Source organism: Dama dama, chromosome 3, assembly GCF_033118175.1.
Source record: "Dama dama isolate Ldn47 chromosome 3, ASM3311817v1, whole genome shotgun sequence".
Classification (NCBI taxonomy): domain Eukaryota; kingdom Metazoa; phylum Chordata; class Mammalia; order Artiodactyla; family Cervidae; genus Dama; species Dama dama.
Genome location: NC_083683.1, coordinates 40,866,062 through 40,887,728, shown reverse-complemented (window position 1 = coordinate 40,887,728; position 21,667 = coordinate 40,866,062). Strand labels below are relative to the sequence as shown.

The following is a 21,667-nucleotide window of genomic DNA, read 5'->3' as shown; positions in this document are numbered from 1 at the left end:
GAACTACAGTCGACATTGGTGTCCCTGGGACATTGGTTCCAGGACACCCCCACCTTGGATACTGAAACCTTTGGGTGCTCAAGCTCCATACCCCCCTCTCATTTCTGCCCCTCTTTGCCCTGCATCTGCAGATTTAATCAGCCAAAGATTATGCGGTACTATACTATCAATTGAAAAAAATCTGTGTGCAAGTGGACCTACCCAGTTCAAATCCACATTATTCAGGGATCAGCTGTACTCTTGATAATCTTGCTGGCACATTGAATAAATTATTTTTTGAAGATTTTTATTTAATGCAGCACAAGACTGTTTCCTTACATGCCACCACAAACGATGGATTGAGTTGAGACATGGATGTGTTAGGAGCAGACACCTAGTTCTCTGCGACAGGATGGTAACCTCAGGGGAGATGTCACTTAGAGAGTACATCTGTTGCACATTGTGGGCCTTAGTATCTATCAACTGATAATCAGTCACATGTATTCCACTTGGAGCGTCAAAGAGCCATGAGATGCATTAGTCTCTTGAATATTTGACCTCTTGCATGAATCAAAAGCCATTAATAGTCCACAGTCCAGTCTGTCTTGAAGACAATCCAGCACCACTTCAACTGCAGGTTCTTCTTGATCTCGGTTGCAAGCAGCTGAGAGGATGTAAACATGTGGGATGACTGGCTGCCCCAGTTGGCTGTTTGTCAACCATTGATTCACCCAACAGATAACAAGGTCCTGTTGAAGAAGGAATGTGGGCCAGGACACAGGTGGCTTAGGAGACATTCCCTCCTCCTCCAGGCTTTAAGACAGCAGGGGAACAAATGTTACACACGTGCTTGCCAGACCTGGAGAGTATGCACCTAAGGTGCATACTTGTGGGAAGAGTGTAAAGGAACCTGGGCTTTGGCATGAGGGAGGCTGTGTGAAAGAGACAGTATTTGGATTAGACCTCAGAAGATACCTTGGGATGGAGGTATGAGAGGTCGTGCTAGGGTAAGGAACCAGCAGGTATTTAACACGCAAGTGCGTGAAGCATTCAGGAGCTTATTGGACGAGTGCAGTGAACGTTAAAGGCTTTAGACCTTGGTACACATGTTGGTTCTGTGTCTTATTGGCTGTAATCACAAATTATTTGATGGCTCCTCACTTCTAAATTTATAAAGCATAGGTAGTGGCTCCTACTTCATGGAGCTGCGGGGATTCAAATGAGAGTGTGTATCCAGCTTCATCCTAACTTTAGTGTTGGTGTGTCAGTGTGCTCACGGTAACATTGTGGATGAGTCTACTAGCAGTATAGGCTGAGAAGACTCTGATCAAGAATTTTAAAGTCTTTGCTAAGGATTTCACACTTTAGGGATTTCGAAAGGGTTTTGAAAAGGACTTCATCTGCTTTATCTTTTAAAAAGGTAATTGTATTCAGCCCAAGGAGGTCAGAGTTTTTATTTTGATTGTCTCATTTGAAGGTCCAACGTGACTTCAAAGTCAGATGTTTTTCCATACTGCATAAAGAGCAAAATGTTGATTGAGTGCACTTTTCATGGACATTAAAGTTTTTTTTTTTTTTTAGTAATGTTATTTATACTTTTCGTGACACTAAAAGCAGCTTTTTATTTCCAATTGCTATTTGGTGATAATGCTGCTGGCTTACGTTAGAAAAAATAAAATTGCTCAAAGGAAATAATTTCCGTATTGCCAGAGGGAAAGAAATGAATATAGATCAGTTTTCCTTTGCTTCCTCAAAACTTAAGTATGTTATTTCTAAGCCATGTCTGATATCTAGTAATGTTCGGATTCCTTTAAAACAGAGTTCTATACTACACAGATCATCCAGGACATGTTCCCCTCCTCCAGTATTTGTTATAGGACCAAAACCAAATTAAACCCCTGGCCTGAGGGAATAATTCAGTTATAAGGCTTAGGTTTGCTTGGGGACGGTGCTTTAGGGCCTGAGTGTGTTTTCTGGCTCAGTCTTAATACAGCATCTTTTCAGAGGACTTGGACGAAGCTGTGACACTCCTGTGGCTTTCTCTGGGTGCCCTGGGGAAGGGGGGGAGGCGGCAGTGCCAGTGTGTGAGTTCAGTGTTCAACCACATTCCTGCAGTCACATATGGGAGTGAGACTCTAGTGTTCATCTCCCGGCAGGATGACACCCCCAGCATCATTAAAGTTCACCTACTTCTTTCCACTAAGAGTCAGAAGAATATGATAGGTAGAGTAGCAATAATATCCAAATGTTCAAAAAAAAAAAAAAGAAAGGAAAAGCAAACAGACTCGTTGACAAGTCTAACAGTTACTATGAAGTTGGTTCTAAACTTCCTCGTATCCTGGTAGCAAAAAGGGAAACATGATGGTTGGTGTCTGATAGACATCCCTATCATATTCACCATTATATCCACCTTATGTATTGATCCAAGAAGCTGTACTTCTAAAAAATTTATTTTGTATTGGAATATAGTGGATTAACAATCCTGTGTTAGTTTCAGGTGTCCGGCAGAGTAATTCAGTTATACACATACATGTATCTATTCTTCAAATTCTTTTCCCATTTAGGTTATTACAGAGTATTGAACAAGTTCCCTGTGGTATACAGTAAGTCCTTGTTGGTTATCTATTTTTAAGTACTTTGTTTGAAAGTTTTTAAAATTGAGTTCATAAGATTATAGAGCAAGATGGGTCCATTGCACATGTGGTCCAGATATCAGTATACAACTAGGGAACCTGAGTGGAAGCTTCCGCAGGGCTCACACAGCAGCTGAAGCGCAGAGCTGTTATTGTCACACAGCCTTCTGATCCCTCGTCAAGTGGTTATCTGTTTTAAGTATAGCAGCGATATATGTCAATCCAAGACAAATTACTTTCCCTTTGGTGTAGGCCACCTAGAATGAAGAGAGCATAGATTGCAATGAAAAGTAAGTTGGGTACACAGTCAGGCTGCTGCCTTTAAAAACAGGCATTTGGCCAGATGAGATTTCCAAGGATTCTTCCGTCTTGAGAGTAACTTCTGCTGCAGGTCACTGCCCCTGGTACGAAGTTATCCATCAGTGTGTGTCTGAGAGGGAGATGCGTTTCCCTCTCTCACCTTGTTCAGATTGGAGGTGCTGAAAGATACCAGGACACGGCTGGCTTTGTAGTTAGCATTCAGAAGCTCCGATTAAGCACGTGGCCCTCCCAAGAACACCCACCGTCTGTGTTTTGAGGTAGCGGAGGCAGTGAATGCTCCAGGAAGAGGAGAAGGCTGGCCGCAGCCTAGCGGGACGCAGGCGGTCTGCCCCCAGGCCGCCACTCTGGCCGCCGCTCTGCTCTGCCCCCTGGCTCAGGACCTTGGGACCTGCCTTCTTTTGAACTGCCTCTGCTCCCTCAGTTCCCCGGGGGTGGGTGGGTCTTCTGGAGCAGAACATGGTCCTCGATCCTCTCCCTTCACTCTCAAGGTAGGTGCTCAGGTCCCTTTCCTGGATCTGTTTGGCTGACAGATGCTGCCAGGAACGGACCGGGAATAACCATGGTGGGGACAGATCCCAGAATCCCTCCGAAGTTGTTAGGTTGGCACCCGGGGCCTCTCACTCACCTCTTCCCTCTGTTTGTTCCGAGTATAGGAACTAAAAGCCTCAGTGATGTTTATTCTGTGTTTAGTATTAAAACTGGGGCTTCCTGTTTCCCCTTCTTCAAAGCTCCCCATCCCACGTCTCCCCACAAGAAGGAACTGTGATCGTTTCTGCTGCACGGCATCGTGAATCAGCCACATGTATGTGCACACCCCTCCCCTCGGCCACCCCTCTTGTCTGCGCAGAGCGCCAGGCTGAGCTCCCTCTGCGACCCAGCAGCTTTCCACTAGCTGTCCGTTTTGCACATGGTAGCGTATATATATGTCAGTGCTACTGTGAAAAAAAAAGATAATTTAAAACAGAAGAAACCTCAGTAGGAGAAGTCTTAACCTCAGTGAAATAAAGTTTAAAAATCCTCTTAAAAAAAAAAAAAAGGAACTGTGACCTCTTCCTAAGAGAAAGCTGAGTTCTTGGTGGAGGTGAGGGGCTCACTTCCCTTTCTTGAACTTGCCTGTTTTCGAGGTACACGGGGTCCCCAGAGACTCCCTCCTCTTGTCAGCAGCACCCTTGTCTCATGTTGCTCACACACGCCTACGCTCGCTCGGGGACTGTTCTTGAGCCGCAGGTGGTTCTCTGGGTAGATTGGTTTTCATGACCATAGCCTTCCCCTTCTGCTCTTCAAGGCACAGTCTTTTAAAATCTGGCCTCCTCCTCTTTAATTTAATTCTTAGATAAATTATAAAGTATACAGTAAATCTTTACCAGATCAGACTAATTTGGCAAGGGATTAGTTTGCATTAATTGAAGGCTCTTTTGAAGAAATAAGTATTTTTCTAGTGTATGTAACTCAAAGTAGGTTACCTACCACTGTTGCCTGGTAGAGGCTTAACAAGAAGATAATTATTTCTAATTACAGTATTAGGTGTTTGTAAGTGCTTGAAGATATTTGAAGAATTTATTTTTGAGATCTCTGAACACTTTGCCTAATCTCCCTTACACTATTAATTAGCAGGATCTGTGAATAAAAGATTGAGCTCTCAAAAGGACATATATTTCAGCCCCAGTTCCAAATGATCCTTGATTCCAGGTTTACTTTACCTGCCAATCAAGAAATAGAATTTTTGACGCTACAGGTTTTATTTTGTCAGTGATACTGAGAGGAAGAGGTGGGGAGAAATTAAACTTTTATGATAAAACTAGTGACTCAATTCCCGTTCTGTACACCGTGAACAGAATGTGCCATTGTTAGATATGAACGGAGAAAGGAAGTGTTCTTTGTCTGAACAAATTAGAACAAACATTGTACTAAGACAGTTTACTAATAACATATCCTTTTGGATACCACGTGAGCATCTTTCAGATTTTTCATTTCTAGCATATAGTTATGGGAGGGGAAGTGGCCTCCTTCTCGGATATAGGTCTTAAATGTTCTGTATAGGTGTAATTACTCTTGGTATGGATGCTTATTGACCTTCAAAATTATTTTTCCAGTACAGATTGGCTTAGTTGGCAAGAAAACCAAGTTTGAGTCCAGGGTCCAGTGATTGGGTTGGTTAGTTGTTCAGTCGCTCAGTTCTGCCCAACTCTTTGCGACCCCATGGACTGCAGCACACCAGGCTTCCCTGTCCTTTGGTATCTCCCAGAGTTTGCTCAAACTCATGTCCACTGAGTCGGTGATGCCATCCAGCCATCTCATCTTCTGTTGCCACCTTCTCCTGTCCTCAATCTCTCCCAGCATCAGGGTCTTTTCCAGTGAGTCTGCTCTTCACAACAGGTGGCCAAAGTACTGGAGCTTCAGCATCAGTCCTTTCAAAGAATATTCAGGGTTGATTTCCTTTAGAATTGACTGGTTTGATCTCCTTGCAGTCCACGGGACTCTCAAGAGTCTTCTCCAGCACTACAATTTATAAATTTGTATATTATTCCATTCATATATTTGTGAAGAATATATGAATATATAAACAAATTTAGCATAATGCCTGACTCAGAATAAAAGCACTCAGTCATGATTATCAGGGAAACAGGCTCTGGAGACAGACGGCCTGAATTTCAGTCCTGGTTCTGCTGTTTACTAGGCAATTTACTTCTCAGCATCTAGGTTTCTCATTTGTAAAATGGTAATAACTGTGGAACCGGTCTCCGAGTTTTTAGCCAATAAGATATGGCATGTGTCGCTAACATGGTATTTTTCCTCCTGGGCATGTGGCAGGATTGAAGTTAGGTAGGACCAGTGCATCGAATTCAGGAAGCCCAGGAGACTTCTGGAGAAGGCTTTAGGAGCCAGTGGATGGTTCACTGAGTACCCTGCCCCGCCATGGCCACCGGCAGCATCCCTGATGCAGGGGCTCCACCACAGCCCGGGTCCCTCAGCCTACTCGAAGCAAGCTTGTTAGCCTGAAAGAGAGATAAGCCTTTCCCTTTTTCTTAAGCCCCTGGGATTTTGATGTTAGTTGTTACCCCAGCAAAGCCTAGCACATTCTGACCAGCACACCAGAGGGACAGCCCTGATGCTGCACTGAATGTTAGAGTTCAGCTGAAATGAGTGATAATACAAAATGTCAGCTGTGTTGGCTTGGACACCTAGGCCACGGAGACCCTGAAAACCCCTTGTGGGTATGTCTGTAAAACCACCCTTGTGTGTGCTCTGAAATACGAAGGGCCTGGGCAGTGACCACCAGTTTGCAGGACCTGACCCTTTCTTTATATGACCGAGCTCAGGCAGCTTTTGTGTAAGCAGAGGTTCATCGTATTTGGCCTCGCGCCTAAGGTGGTGGTGGTTGTCTGTTGCCTTGGTTCTGATCTCTCTGCCCCTGCAGCTTCTGGCCGCTCTGTGGCCCCAGAGCCTCAGGCTGTCTTGCCTCAAGTCCACGCCAGTCTGCGTCCACAGGAGCCCACACTCTGCCCTCCAGTCCTCCTGGTTTGGATAGTATGCCTCTGCTTGATTATGCTGCTCTTCTTGTTCATGTCTCTCTGAGCTTTAGGGGGTACACATGAGATGTCCTGGGGGGATAGCCCTCTTTTGAAGCCTGAACAATGTGTTTGAGCAACACTGGTAATGTCTGAGATGTGCCTGGCATCCCAGTGAGGAAGGTGAGCTCCCAGGGGTAATTGTGCTGGAGGCTTGGGCTGGAGCAGAGATGATTCAGTGTCAGGTTTTGACGTCTGTCCAGGGCTTAAAGCTTTTCGTTAGCCTTTGTTCCAGAACACTGAGGAGACAGTGGAAATGTTACTGCTGCCAGAAGGGAAACATTATGAGGAATGGCTTTTCACTAGAATGCTGGTGGTCTGCTTTTCATGTAAGGTAATAATAGACAAATCATTCCAAGAGAACTGAAGCTTAGCAGTCATTTTTAAAACCAGCGTCTTTTCTACCACAATGGTAATTTGGGTTCCTTATTTTTTAAAAATTGGAAAATACAAAAGCATCGTAAAAAGAATGGCTCCTCATAACCCCACAGGACAAAGATAACCACTGTTAGCCTTTTGGACCTTGTTTTTCTTTTAGTTTTTATATAGGTACATTTGTAAGTAACATAGGGATGATAAACAACAGAACATCTTATTGAAACCAAAATGGTTATTTTCTGTGCCAAGAAGTCTTTTAAGTGCTTCATGCGAATTAGTCCATTTATTCCTCACAGCTCTTCAAAGAATCACTATCTCTATTTTATAGATAGAGGAAGCACAGAGAGGCTAAGTCATTTTTCCAGGGCCACACAGCTCCCAAGAACGGTGCCAAGATGGAAACCAAAGCAGTCTGTCTTTCATGTCCAGGGTTTTGATGATCCCGTGATGCACTCTCACAGTCAAGATAGCTTGGCGTACACTTCAGGGAATTTTCCAGTGTTAGCTCTGAGCTGTCTGGTTCTGTCTCCTCATTCTGTAGATTAGGAAATCAGAGACCACACAGGTGATTAGATATAGCTGAGAACGCACAGCTGGTGAATGCCAGTGCCAGCACTGGAGCGCATGTGCCCTGACCCACCTGGTCCCCAAGCTCATTGGCTCCGGGCGAGCTGTGGACCTTTATCCTCCTCCCTGGGCCCCAGCCCCGAAACAGCTGCATTTGTACCATGACCTCAGTGCCAAGTCTGATAATGGTGGCTGGAGGACTCACTCAGCTTTCTTCAGCGGGTACCTGCAGCCCCAGCTTGAGGTCAGGGATTGCATGGGTGTGCTGACTGTTAATTATCTTGTAGAGTCTGGGCTATAAAAGGCTGAAGCCTGCAGCCCAGCACAAGTTTCAGCTCTCCACCCTCATCAGAAGTTTAACTAAGATTTGCGAGCCAGCAGAAAGAGTCATTGATTGAGATTTAGACACGGTTGCTGTCCTCCACCTGGACTCTCGAGGACGTGCCAGGCATTGTTGTAACTTTAAAGTGAGCCAGAAGTCAGCCAGCCATCTGAGTGCAAACATTCTTGTGTACGCGGCTGGCCGGGGCCAGCATTTGTGAGGGAACTGGGCCAGTGCCCCGAGACACCAGGGCTGGATAGGCAGCTGCTGTGGGGCTGAGAATTAAAGGAAGAGAACAGGTGATGACTTCTTGCTGTGTTGGTAAGGTAAGGGTTAAGAGCCCCTGTAACCTCCAAGGTGGTGAACTTCTTAACAGGGAATGTCTAGCAGGGTTTTGTTTTCTTTAAAAAAAAAAAAAAAAAACTTAATCTGATTTTATCTGAGTGACAGGAGCCTTTCTCCTTATGACTCCCATGATGTGGAGCAAAAAAGACAAGAGGACTACATGATATATTAGCCAAAATGAATGTGTGCTGTTAGAAGCTAGGCTTGTGGTTACCTCTGGAGATGGGGGTGATGTTGTGACTGACAGAGGCGCAGGGGAGCTTGTGTTCTTTTTTTTTTTTAACTGAGTCCTGGTTACACTAGTTTTAGATTGTGTGAAAATTCGAGTTTTATTCTTTTCAAATACGCTCTTTTCTGCATGTATATTAAGCTTAAGGTTTAGAAGTCCTTGTTTTTATTTGTGCTTCATGTTGCATGTTGATACTCAGAAAAATCTGATCAGTTGAATCAGGTTGAAATGATGTAGAAATTACTACCTAGGTATTAAGAAAATGTCTTTACCTGAAATTGTCGGTCTGTCTGGACAGAACTTCTAAGGCCATTTTTTTATTCTCTTCAAATGTAGCTTATAGTTTTATTTACTTATTTATTGGCTGCACTGGGTGTTTGTTGTGGTACACAGGCTCAGTGATTGTGGCACAGGGGCTTGGTTACCCCATGATATGTGGGGTTTTAGTTCCCTGACCAGGAATTGAGCCTGTGTCCTTTGCATTGCAAAGTGGGTTCTTAGCCACTGGACCACCAGGGAAGTCCCTTCAAATATATCTTAAATCAGGGATCCACATACTTTTTGGCACCAGGGATTGGTTTTGTGGAAGAGGACATTTTCCAGGCCTAGGGTGGAGGCGGGGATGGTTTGGGGATGATTCAAACCCGTCACAATTATTTTGCACTTTAATTGTATTATTATTATTATTATATCAGTTCTACGTCAGATCATCAGGCATTAGATCCTGGAGGTTCGGGACCCCTGTCTTAAATGACTTCAGTGTAGATTCTTCCGGAATAAAGGATGAGGTCACTGTAGTTCAGCAAGCATGTAACTGACAGCCTCTTGTGAAGCAGGGACAGAGCTCGCTCTAGAGCTGGGGCAGTTGCGACACCACCTTTCCCCTGGAGGAGTGGGTGAGTGCTCAAAGGCGGAGTAAAATGAAGCAAGAGCGCTATGGAGCTTCACAGGAAGGACAGGCAGCTTTCTGACAGGACTAGGAAAAGCTTCAGAGGAAAAAAGTAGCATTTGAAATGGATCATAAAGAATATACTGAATTTTGATAACCAGAAGTGGATATGTAGCTGCCATTGAGAATACCATGCATATGAGGAAATCCATAGAAAATGCATACACATTCTGGGAACTTTGGGTTGTATGGTTCTCTTAAGATGTTTGACATTCATCAGGTGCATGGTGGAGGCCTGACAGATAAGCTGGGCCCTTAACAGTGGCCAGGTTGTATTAAATAAATTGAGAGGCATTAGAGAGCCAAAGAGATTTTCTCAGAAGTAGAGCAGCATGGTCAGATGGGCTATCTTAAGTGAAACTGAATTTCTAACCTCGCAGTTATACTGTTATTAACTCTGTCTGCCCAAAGTAAACATTTCCTCAGCTTAGTGCATCCTTTGTTTCTGTAATTTGAGCCTATTCCTGTTTGGATCCATGGGGTGAGCCATAGGTGCTTGGCTTCCTTGAGCTTCCTGTGGTCATCTCTTCAGGACTTGAAGGTGATCATTATATACCTTCTTTAGTTCCTACACCCATCCTTCCCCCTTGACCAGGTGAAGTCACAATTCCTTTATCGTTTTTTACAGTCTTATAGTGATCTGGCATTTAATTCCTTCCAGCCTTTCCTATGTGATGCTCATCTGCCAAAGAAAGCAACCAGGATGTCTTACAGCCATGTCGTGTGTGAAAAGAGGGGGCCAAGAAGTAAGTTAAGAAATTTTTTTTAAGTTGTGAAGGAGGCCCACTGACCCGCTGACCTGGGATTGTGTCCCCCTGGGCTACTGGCCTCCCTCCATGGAAAAAGCACTGGGTAGGGTTTTGCATATGGCAAAGGGTTAATGCTAATTATTGGAAATGGTCCACATTTGAGCCTGGGTCACTTGATCAGTATGAGGTCTGTTATTGTCATTACAATTTTTGGCTGTGTCAGCCTATTCTCCCATTAAAAAAAAAAAAAGCTTACTTGAGCTGAACATTGTCTTTCATCCCATCTCCCAAGACTCTATATCAAGTCATCTTCTAATCAAAAGATTGTCAACTTTACAAGTAAGATGCTTCAGTTTAGAGCCTAAGAATTTTTGTTCAGAGATTGTGTTCAGATGCTGTAAAGACCTGTTTTTAGTCCTCTAGGGACAAGAGTGTCCTGACGTGTAAAGAGGACAGAGGTAGAGTGTGTTGGATTCAAATCCTGGCTCTTAAAGTCCCTGTTTCTACGTGTTATAAGGATACAACATGTTCTCTGCCTGGTGTGATGGTGAGGCCCAGACAAGACCAACCCTGCGATCATCCAGTGCCTGCCATGCGGACCCCATTTGCCTTTCCCTTTTCGAGCAGAATCTAGTCACCTGCCCTGGCCAGGGTGCTCAGTGATGCAGTTCTTTTCTCCTGGTGGCCCTTGAGTGAGAAAGCTGTTTCACATGGTCTTAGTATTGTCACTGTGGTTGTTTATAATCGCTTTGGTTGTGGTTTGGGTTATTTGTTTCCACATGTAAATATTGCTATTGTATTACTCAATTAGTCTTGTACCGTATTATTCTATCACATCTGTTTAAATGGTTCCATTAAGAAAATGATCCTTGTGTTGACAAATGTACCTACTGGAACTTTGCTTTCTTTTTTTATTTTTCTGTCCTCCTGTTAAATGATTGAGTTCTGAATTGAGTACATTTCCCACAGTGGTGAAGTTCGCTGTGAATGGGGCATGGCAGGCATTCCACTTACCTGGGCACTTTGGGAAACCATGAGGACTGATAACATCATCCCGTGATGGGTTTTCTACCCTGGCAACAGATACTTACCATCTAATCAGACAGAACATTGGATATCCTGGCAGAGCTGAATCTCACTGGGCCTGTACATGAGTGCAGGAAGGAGTTGGGTTGTCCTTCATTCAACTTGAGAGGATAATAGGGAGTTTTTATCTGGCGAATACTTGCAGCTTGAAAATCTGGGGCGTAAAGTGTGTCTGTTGTGTGTGTACAGGGTCAGTCACAGTGACACTCTCTTGGACTTCCAGTCTAAAAATGCTTCCTGCTCCCCCCCCACCCACTGTCTCCTCCAGGTAGAACGTCATGACATGAATACCCTAAGCCTGCCCCTGAACATCCGCAGAGGCGGGTCGGACACCAACCTCAACTTCGATGTACCGGATGGCATCCTGGACTTCCACAAGGTCAAACTCAGTGCAGACAGCCTGAGACAGAAAATCCTCAAGGTCACAGAGCAGATAAAAATTGAGCAAACGTCCCGTGATGGGAACGTGGCAGAGTATCTGAAGCTGGTCGACAGCGCGGACAAGCAGCAGGCTGGCCGCATCAAGCAGGTGTTTGAGAAGAAGAACCAGAAGTCAGCTCACTCCATCGCCCAGCTGCAGAAGAAGTTGGAGCAGTACCACCGGAAGCTCCGGGAGCTCGAGCAGAACGGGGCCCTCCGGAGCACCAAGGACACTGCCAAGGATAACCTGAAGGACATCCCACCCTCTCTGAAGGATGCCCAGGCCAAGTCCCGCACTGCCCCCCACAGCCTGGAGAGCAGCAAGTCGGGCATGCCGGGGGTGTCCCTCACCCCTCCCGTGTTTGTCTTCAACAAGTCCAGAGAGTTCGCCAACTTGATCCGGAATAAGTTCGGCAGTGCTGACAACATTGCCCACCTGAAGAACTCCTTGGAGGAGTTCCGGCCCGAGGCCAGCGCCAGGGTCTACGGGGGCAGCGCCACCATCGTGAACAAGCCCAGATACGGCAGCGATGACGAATGCTCGAGCGGCACGTCGGGCTCCGGCGACAGCAATGGGAACCAGTCGTTCGCGGCCGGGGGCTCGGGCACGCTGGACAGCCAGGGCAAGCTCACGGCCGTCCTGGAGGAGCTTCGGGAGATCAAGGACACCCAGGCACAGCTGGCTGAGGACATCGAGGCCCTCAAAGTGCAGTTCAAGAGGGAGTACGGCTTCATCTCTCAGACACTGCAGGAGGAGAGATACAGGTATTTCAGGCTCTGCTCTTAGGAGCTTGAGTTTCTAAGATTGGAGAGATTGTTTGAAAGTGATATGCTGATGGTTGTATTTTTTAAAAAATGTGAATGTGGGTCAAAAGGCATTTAGGAACCAAGAGTTCCTTCCGTACTTTGCAATTCTAAATATTGTAATTTGCAACTTGAAGCTCGACAGCTTAGAGAAAGACACATGCATGTGGGTCTGTTAAAATATCACCATATAGTCGATGACTCACGTGCATATTAAGCTCCTGATTCAGTAGACAGTTGTTACGAGATCTCAGTATACTAATTTCAAGATCTGTATTTGGTTTCCCCCCGTAGTAACTGTCAAGTAAAAAAACAAATTCACGGTCCAGCAAGGTAGCTTTTATTTGGTACATAAATCTCAAAATCTTTATATAATGTATTTTTTTGTGAGATTACATTTTGCTTATTAATAAACCTTTCGCCCTAAATGAAAATCTTTCAAAAGGAAACTTAAAAATTCAAATCTTGTGGATTATACTAGCTAATTTTTAAATTCAGATGTTATATATGGTTGGCTTTTTGGTGCCTCTTGCTTAAGAAGTGTACATGCCCAAATATGAGGTGATTTCCCACCATTTTCCCAGTAAAAATATCCCCCCTCAGGTTTTTTTGTCAAGTGAATGTAAACTTCTAAAAATACAGATGAAACAGTGAATGCCTATTACATATTATAAGATTTAAATTTTAAATTTAGTTTACATGTTGTTTTATATCTGATATGTGATTTTATGTGAGTGTTAATTTAGATACGTGGCTTTTTCAGCTCTTACATTTTATGAAACAATTTTTTTAAAACTTTCTGTGTACATCTTTGACTTTGGATTCTTTGTCACATAAGAACTATTTTTGAGTCACACTTTTTCTGAATAATATTGACTTTAATTCCATTCAGGAAGTTTAGGATACAGCTCTGTTTGGGTCCAAGTTTTATTTCAAGTCACAAATATCCATTCAAACAGTTTTGGTTCTCATTTTGTTATATAGTTATGTTTGTGATCCTCCTGATTTAGTCTCTCACTATATTGCTTACGTTAGGAGATCTTTGTTTTTAATCTTTATTTTATATTGGAGTATAGCTGATTTATGATGTTGTGTCAGTTTCAGGTGTACACAAAGTGATTGTTATACAGATACATATATCTATTCTTTTTCAGCTTCTTTCCCCATGTAGGCTTTTACAGAGTATTGAGTAGAGTTCCCTGTGCCATACAGTAGGTCCTTATTATCTCTTTTATATATAGTAGTGTGTCCATGTTAGTATCAAACTTCTAATTTATCCCTCCCCTACCTTTTCCCCTTGACAGTCATCAGTTTGTTTTCCAAGTCTGTGAGCCTGTTTCTGTTTTTTAAATAAGTTCATTTGTATCTTTTTTTTTTTTAAAGATTCCACATATAAGCGATATCACGTGATGTTTGTCTCTGACTTATGTCACTGAGTGTGGTAATCTCTAGGTCCATCCGTGTTGCTGCAAATGGCAGTATTTCATTCTCTTTTATGGCTGAGTAATATTCCATTGTCAGTGTGTACCACCTCTTCTTTATTCATTCATCTGTTAAGAGATCTTTAAAAGGCTTGCTTACAAACACCAACATTGAGCAGCTACAAGCTGCTCCAACATTGAGCATGCTCCAACATTGAGCATCTCCTACCTAAGAATGATCATTAAATCTGTATTAAAGTGTTTTTTTAAATGATTTTTTTTCAAGTGACCTACATGAAGTGTCTAAAACTGGCATTACTCAAAAGTCATCCAGGCTAATGCATCTTCCTCAAATAGTGCTTCCTGTTTCAAAATAAGCATTATATAAGTTTTCAGATAAAAGAAAAAATTCCCCTATTCTGAGGGGACTGGGCATTGGGAATAGGAATCTTTGTGCTTCTCTTACTTTAGATTTGAACTTTTGGAACTGCCACCTGTTAAGCCATATTGAATTTGTAATAAGCTGAATTTTTTTTTTATTGGCACTTAAGAACTAAGACATGTATTCACTATTACCATGCACACTGGGAAATCAGTGGAAGTGGCTCCAGCCTAGAAACTGGTCCTTTCCTTATAGATCTCTGGTTCATGAGAGCTATGGCGGTGAACTACCAGGCTCTGAGCAGTCAAAAGAGGGAGAAGCACCAGGATGCCAGTGGGTCCTCGCCTTGAGCAGGGTTCTTGACAGCCCTGTCTCCTGACCAACCCAAATGAGCAGCCGATGAGGTCTGTCCTGTTGTCCCCACAGCCGCCAAGGTGCTGGTGTGATGTGGGTGGAAAAGCCCAATTTGGTTTGCATGAACCCTCAGTAGTGAGGACAGAGTTAAGACTGCAGAGACCAGTCCTTTCTAGAGCTAGAGTTCAGCATTATCCAAAAGCATGTCCCCTACAGCTAGACTTACTCTTGGAAGCTCAGTCTGCCTGGAGGAGAACAAGCCACAGGGCAGTGGCAACAGTAGGCACAAAGGATGTCATTTTCCAAGGGCCGTCCGTACACTTTTGAAATGTCGCGCTCAGAATCGATTCATCTCTTTACAAAGGTACGAGCGACTAGAGGACCAGCTCCATGACCTCACCGACCTGCATCAGCACGAGACGGCCAACCTGAAGCAGCAGCTAGCCAGCATCGAGGAGAAGGTGGCCTACCAGGCCTACGAGCGCTCGCGGGACATCCAGGTGCCTTTCCTTCCCCCACCAGAGCCCCCGCGGGCCCTTCCCAGCTGTTCATTCATTTAACAAACCAATATATTACCCCCAAGCCTGGAAGGATTTCTGGCACTGAGGGGCAGACATTTAATCTTTACCCTGTTGACCCCAGTAGCTTATGTTATAGACTTTAAGCTATAGTCTGTCTGCTTTCTGCCTAAGTTAGTTAACAATTATTTTTTATCTACCCCAAGCCTGTCACCTGTACTCTACTCTCCCCCACCATCACCACATTGTTACAAATTTTAAAACCTGAGACAAACCTTGCCTTCAACATGCTTGCCTAGGTGAGAAATCAAAAGGAACACAGCTACCAGTGGGCTCAAGACAACATGAACAAGGGCCAAGTTACATGAGTGTAGGCTCTGAAAGCATCAGAAATTCAGGCATGCAGTGCCCAGCAAGCTATGGACTTGTGGGGCAGGGGCCACAAAGTGATCAGACCCTGGATTTCAATCCCAGCTGTTTACCAGCTACCTGGTCCTGAGCAAGCTCTAAGTTTCTTTGCTTATCTGTAAAATAACAGCGTTCATATTTGTGGGAATTTCAAGCACTTGAGTACATACTCTGTGCCAGGCACTGTCAAAGCACTTTAGATGTCTGTATGCCCATTTGTTTCTGTTTGTGATAGCTCCTATTCCTCTCCCCATTTCTCAGATGTAGAGACCAAGGTGCAGAGACCTTGTTCAAGGTCTTACAAATAGTCCTTGAGTAATGAATCTGAATAGAAGTCCTGGAGAAGGTGGGTTTTGAAGGGGTGGGTGGGATCCCAGTGGATGGAGGAAAATGGATCAGTATAAACAAAGGCATGTTCTAGTGATAATGTGATACTGATGCTCTCATGGTGCTTCCCTGGTGGCTCAGATGGTAAAGAATCCACCTGCAATGCAGGAGACCTCAGTTTGATCCCTGGGTCAGGAAGATCCCCTGGAGGAGGAATGGCAACCCACTCCAATATTCTTGCCTGGGAAATGCCATGGACAGAGGAGCCTGATGGGTTACAGTCCATAGGATCGCAAAAGAGCCGGACGCGACTGAGCAACTGAACAACAATGCTGTAGTGAAGCAGCCCTAGGCTTCTTGAGCTCCTTTTTGGGGGTTCCAAAAGGTCTTCTTTTCCCCCCAGTTTTTATTCAGACACAATTTTCATGCAACTGTATTAAAGTGTACAATATAATGATTTCATATGTGTACCTATTGCAGAAATATCACCACAATAAATTGAGTTAACATTCGTCACCTCACATAGTTACAAATTTGTTCTCTTGTGATGAGAACTTAGAAGGTCTACTCTCAGCAACTTTCAAATACACAATACACCGTTGTTAACTATAGTGAGCAAGCTGTACATTACATCTGCAGGGCTCATTTATCTTATAGCTGAAAGTTTGTGCTTTTGACCCTCTTCACCCATTTCACCTCCCTTCCCCTTTTAGATTCTACAGTATTTGTTGTCTGTCTGACTCATTTCACTTAGCGTTAATACCCTTTAGGTCCATCCATGTTGCAAATGGCATCGTCTCCTTGTTTCTTATGGCTGCATAGCATGCCTGTGTGTGTGTGTACCACATCTTTATTGATCCATCAGTGGCCACTTGGGTTGTTTCCATGTCTGGGCTATTGTCAGTAATGCTGTAATAAATGTGAAGGTGTGAGTTTCTCTTCTAGATGCTAGTGTCATGTCCTTCCGGTATGTACCCAGAAGTGGGATTTGTGGATCACATGGTAGTTCTATTTGTAATTTTTTGAGGAGCCTCTATACTGTTTTCCATAGTGGCTGCAGTGATTTACATTCGCATAGATTGCCTTTTTTAAAAAAAGGAAACAAAAAAAGAGTGCTATCCAAGTCATGCTCAGCTTCAGTTTTACAAATGTTCTTTGTAGGCGTGGTTATTTTCTCCAACCCCACTTTACAAGGGGCTGAGACACAGAGATTTCTCCCACAGTGTGTGAGCCGGAGTTTCAGCTGCCCATGTTTTGTTCCTTCCTGTCAAGAGCTGAGCCTGTGCTAATTCCAGTTGTCTGCTTGGACGATGCTGAGAGCCAAAGAAAGCATCAGGCTTGTTTGCCTCTGAGGACCTTGGTGCAGAAGACACCAAGTGGATTTCTGCTCTGGGCTAGGAGACTGAACTTCACTGCTGACTGGTGTGAAAGATGTGAACCTGCTTAAATGTGACGTGTTGCCAGGCAAATAGCACATTCATTTTATTAGAGCATGCTGTTTAGCTACATCTGGGATTCCACTGGCTTATATCTAAACATTATATATGGTTAGCTTATTTAGGGGATTGTTTGGGTTTATATTGTTATTCCTTTTTTAAAGAAATATACTTTAGAGATGGAAGGGGTAAGATAAGGGGGGGGGGGTGGCGAACTTCAAAGAGAGCTTAAAAATTCAGAAGATTTCATTTTACCGTTTTCTAGTTTTACCTGTAGCTCAGAAGTGCAAAGGGGATATCCGTGTGAGTGACCGGAGGGTCTTTCTCATTAGAATCTTGCCTCTGTCTCTTACTGTGACCCTGTACAAGTCAGCGCTATGCCTCAGCTTCCTCATCTGTAAAATGGAAATATTAATGAGCTCTACCTCAGAAGTCTGTCAGAAGGATTAAATGGGATAAGACACATGAAATACTTAAATCTTTACCTGACACATCAGACAAAAAAATAGATGCTGGTCAGTTTCATATTTAGTATGTATGAGTAGCTGTATTTCTTGGGGCTTTGGTGACTGGGCCTGCTCACCTTCCTCTTTCTTGTTTTTTTGTGCTTATAGACAGGGCTATACAAGGTGATGGAGTAGTATAGATGAGGGTAACTGTTGCCTATAAGGATACAAAGGTTTTATTGTTGTTTTAAAGAGCAAGTGAGTTTTTTTAACCCTGAATTCGAAATAAAAAGTTTAAAGGTAATCCTGTCCTTTGTCCTTATCCCCAATAAATTTAGTACTTACTTTGGCCCAGTATTTAATTTCTTAGTGGCTGCTGTGACCAAAATTCCTTACAGTTGACAGCTTAATTTTCTTGAATTTTTCTTTTGGTTAAAAATTTGACAGAAGTTCTAAGGCAGTTCTAGAATCAGCCTACTCTGCATATGTAAATCATCTCCCCAATCACAGATGAATGCATTTACCTAAAATGGTCATCTTTTGTCCCGTTCCATCACCACTTCCATGCCATGCCTAAAACAGAGGATGCTCTCTGTGGACCTAAGCATTTTAAAAGAATACATGACTCGGAGGGTCCTTGCCTGTTGGTGTAGAAAGTCAGTGCTATTTAGAATGTGAAGATCTGAAGAAATTTTACCTTCTTTGTCGGTAGCCTGTGTGATGAAAGTTACTATAGTAACAGAGAACCCTTGGCCCATAGAGTATGTTCAGAAGAAGGAAAGTAAATCAATGTTGGCGCCATTATGCTTGTTTAAAATCTGAAAACATGACTGGATTTTAATTGAGCAAACATATATCGGGAAATGAGTTAGAATGTAGGCTGGTGAACTAAACTAGGTCATTGTACTGCCTCCACTTAGGTCTTTTTCTCCTGGGAGGTGTATGTTTCTTCTCTTTTTCAAGCCTCGTATCCCCTTAGTGGCATTCAGTCTCTGGAGCATGCGGCCAGCTTGTGCCTCCTGCTGGAGGTAACAGTGCAGTGTAGGTATGGTCCCCCGGTTGGGGAGGAGGCCTGGAGAGGGGCTTGACAGTCTGGTGGGTCCAGGAATGCTTCCCTCAGGACGTGACCATCAACATAGGACCCGAAAGGTGGAGCGGGTGGTGTGTGGGGAGACAAACCTTTTAGGCACAGCACATGTACAAAGGCCCTGAACACGGTCCTTTGCAGCACTTTATAAAGCCAGTATGTCCAGAACACAGTGAAGAGGGGAGGAAGGGGGCTTATCTGGTAAGCTTGGCATGAGAGAGTGGCTCAGCCTGGGCCATGTTAAAGATTTAAAAGGTTCTACAAGAAGAGCCATACCAGATCCACATCTTTCAGAGATCACCTGGGCTGCTGTGTGGATAGTGGATTCATGAGGTTGAGGATAGAGAGGGTGTGCAGAGAAATGAGTATAAAGTTATCGCAGGCAGAGATCCTGGTGGTTTAGGTGGGGGGTTACTGTGGGCGGGGAGATAAATAGACCAGTTAGGATAAATACCAGACATTGCGTGGGTGGGGCTGGATCATGAGAAGGGTGTCAGGAAATGCCCCTCATGCTTCTCATACGAGAATTTGGTTCACCAAGTGCTGTTTTCTGAGAAAAGGAACTGGAAGGGCAACAGGGCTGATGGCAGGAGTGAGGATGGTGAGGACATGTATACAGAACTGGCCACATTGCATTTGAGGTGCTTCTGAGAAACTCTGATGGAGATGTCACGGCCTCCCTGGTGGCTCAGAGGTGAAGAATCTGCCTGCCATTGCAGGAGATGCAAGAGACGTGGGTTCAATCCCTGGGTTGGGAAGATCCCCTGGAGAAGGAAATGGCACCCCACTCCAGTATTCTTGCCTGGAGAATCCCATGGACAGAGGAGCCTGGTGGGCTACAGTCTGTGGGGTCACAAAAGAGTCAGACATGACTTAGTGACTAAACAGCAGCAAAGATGGAAATGTCAGGGACTCATGTAGACACACAGCTTGGTCTCAGAAGAGACAAGGGCTGGGCTGGAGATGTACTTGGAGTACAAGTAATCAAAGCTGGCGAGGCAGAGACCTCGGGAGAAGGCATGGCCTCAGGTCGGGCCCTGGGGACGCAGCGCTCAGAGAGCAGCCGCGAGAGCCCGCAGAGCACGGTCCTGTCTCTCCCGCTGTCCTCCTCTGCTCTGCGGCGGGTGCGCAGACTCGGAGCAGTGGCGGGAGGACCAGGGGTTGGAGATGCCACTTCCTCCATCTCTGGAGGTAGACCCTGTCACAGAACGGGACCCCACCCCTTCCTCTGGTTTGTCCGTGAGGGTTCCACCAGATGCCAGTATTTTATGCACTTTATTCTAAATATGGGCAGAGTCAAAATACCTAACCGTGGGACTTCCCTGGTGATCCAGTGGTTAAGACCCTGCGCCACCAGTGCAGGGGGCATGGGTTCGATCCCTGGTCGGGGAACTAAGATCCCACATGCCATGCAGTGTGGCCAAAAACCAAAATACCTGCCCATAAATTCCTTATTCATGGTATTTCACGGTTGTAGATACATGCTCGTTCTATCCATGAATAGCAGGATAAGGTGAGCCCTGGGATTCTTGTCTGACACCTGTCTGTCATCACCACCATTATCACCAGCGTCAGTGTGAAGCTGCCCCAGTAGCAGCGTCCTGAGCGGGGCGGGCCTCATGCACGTCCCGGCTCACGCTCCCATGTTGCCCCAACAGCGTTTGATCCTCGCTCTCCCTCTCACCCGCAGGAAGCCCTGGAGTCCTGCCAGACTCGCATCTCTAAGCTGGAGCTCCACCAGCAGGAGCAGCAAGCCCTGCAGACGGACACGGTGAACGCCAAAGTCCTGCTGGGCAAGTGCATCAACGTCGTCCTGGCCTTCATGACCGTCATCCTGGTGTGCGTGTCCACCATCGCCAAGTTCATCTCGCCCATGATGAAGAGCCGCTTCCACATCCTGGGCACCTTCTTCGCTGTGACTCTCTTTGCAATATTTTGTAAAAACTGGGACCACATTCTGTGTGCCATAGAAAGGATAATAATACCAAGATGAAGTCTCCAGTTCCTGTCCTCACATCCTCTCAAGTTTTTATTTTAAAGAAAACTCTGTGCATACTACCAAATTTTAAAATGAACATTTTTGCCGACGGACGAATACAAGGACCGGGGCTGTGCGTTGCAGATAACTACAGTTATCGTCGCTCGGTGGCGCTCGCCAGCTGGGTCCCTGTGCGTGGTTACGGTGAATCTGTTTCCAGGCTCTCCCCACCTTGCTCACTGCCTTAATCAGCCCTGGTTTCCTGCCGCCTGCCCGGCTCAGCACGGTCGGCCTCTGGTTGTCAAGCACTCGGGAGTAGTCAGTGACCCAGAAGAAGAGAGATTTTCTGTCTCTCTTAAGTCTCTGTCAATCGTGAGCTTCACCGTTGCTAGGGCTACATTCCCCCTCGAGTCCTGCAAGCCGTGGTAGGACTTGGGGAGGGGAAGAAGCTCAGACTGTGACCCTGGAGCCTGTGGGGCCTGTGAAAGCACAGTAGGTCCCGTGTGTTCTGTCCCACTGTCCACTGCTGACCGTTGGTCCACTGTGCGCCCCGTGTCCACCCTGGCCAACTGTGTGTGACCCTCTGTCATGAGGGGATCTTACAGTTCACCTGTTAGTCCATCGAAAGTCTAACCTAGTGTTCCATTGCTCTTTAAATGGTAAGACGTGAGGATTTATGAACGGGTCTTGCCTTCTTACACCCAGGGAGCCATAGTCCTGATTCCACCCTCACTGACTGTCTAACGCACCACCTTCCAGGCATATAGAGAGGCTCCCCAATCCCTCTTCAAACTGTGTCTTTAATTGAGGTCCGGAAAGCACTGTATTTGTGTTCCAGCAAATTTTCACTGTGATCAGCCCCTCTCAGGATGTGTTTCGTTTTCTGTGATTCATTTTATTCAGTCTGTGAGGGCTGGCAACGTGTACTCAGTAAATAAAAAAGGCTGCTCACGTTTCAA

General features: G+C 45.0%; 1 protein-coding gene across 9 annotated transcripts in view; it reads left to right on the top strand.

The window, feature by feature from the left end:
• The window catches only part of TMCC3 (transmembrane and coiled-coil domain family 3), a 66,458-nt gene extending 44,791 nt beyond the window's left edge, over positions 1 to 21,667 (top strand). For 4 of the 9 annotated variants that reach the window (XM_061125913.1, XM_061125907.1, XM_061125895.1 and 1 more), the window contains 3 exons: positions 11,396 to 12,312; positions 14,873 to 15,008; positions 20,421 to 21,667. In XM_061125913.1, the coding sequence (XP_060981896.1) occupies positions 11,396 to 12,312; positions 14,873 to 15,008; positions 20,421 to 20,723 (1,356 nt within the window). In that variant the 3' untranslated portion in view covers positions 20,724 to 21,667. Of the gene's footprint in view, positions 1 to 7,780; positions 8,096 to 9,953; positions 10,039 to 11,395; positions 12,313 to 14,872; positions 15,009 to 20,420 lie in introns of those variants that run through there. The other 5 variants (XM_061125889.1, XM_061125874.1, XM_061125883.1 and 2 more) reach the window with 3 other exon arrangements.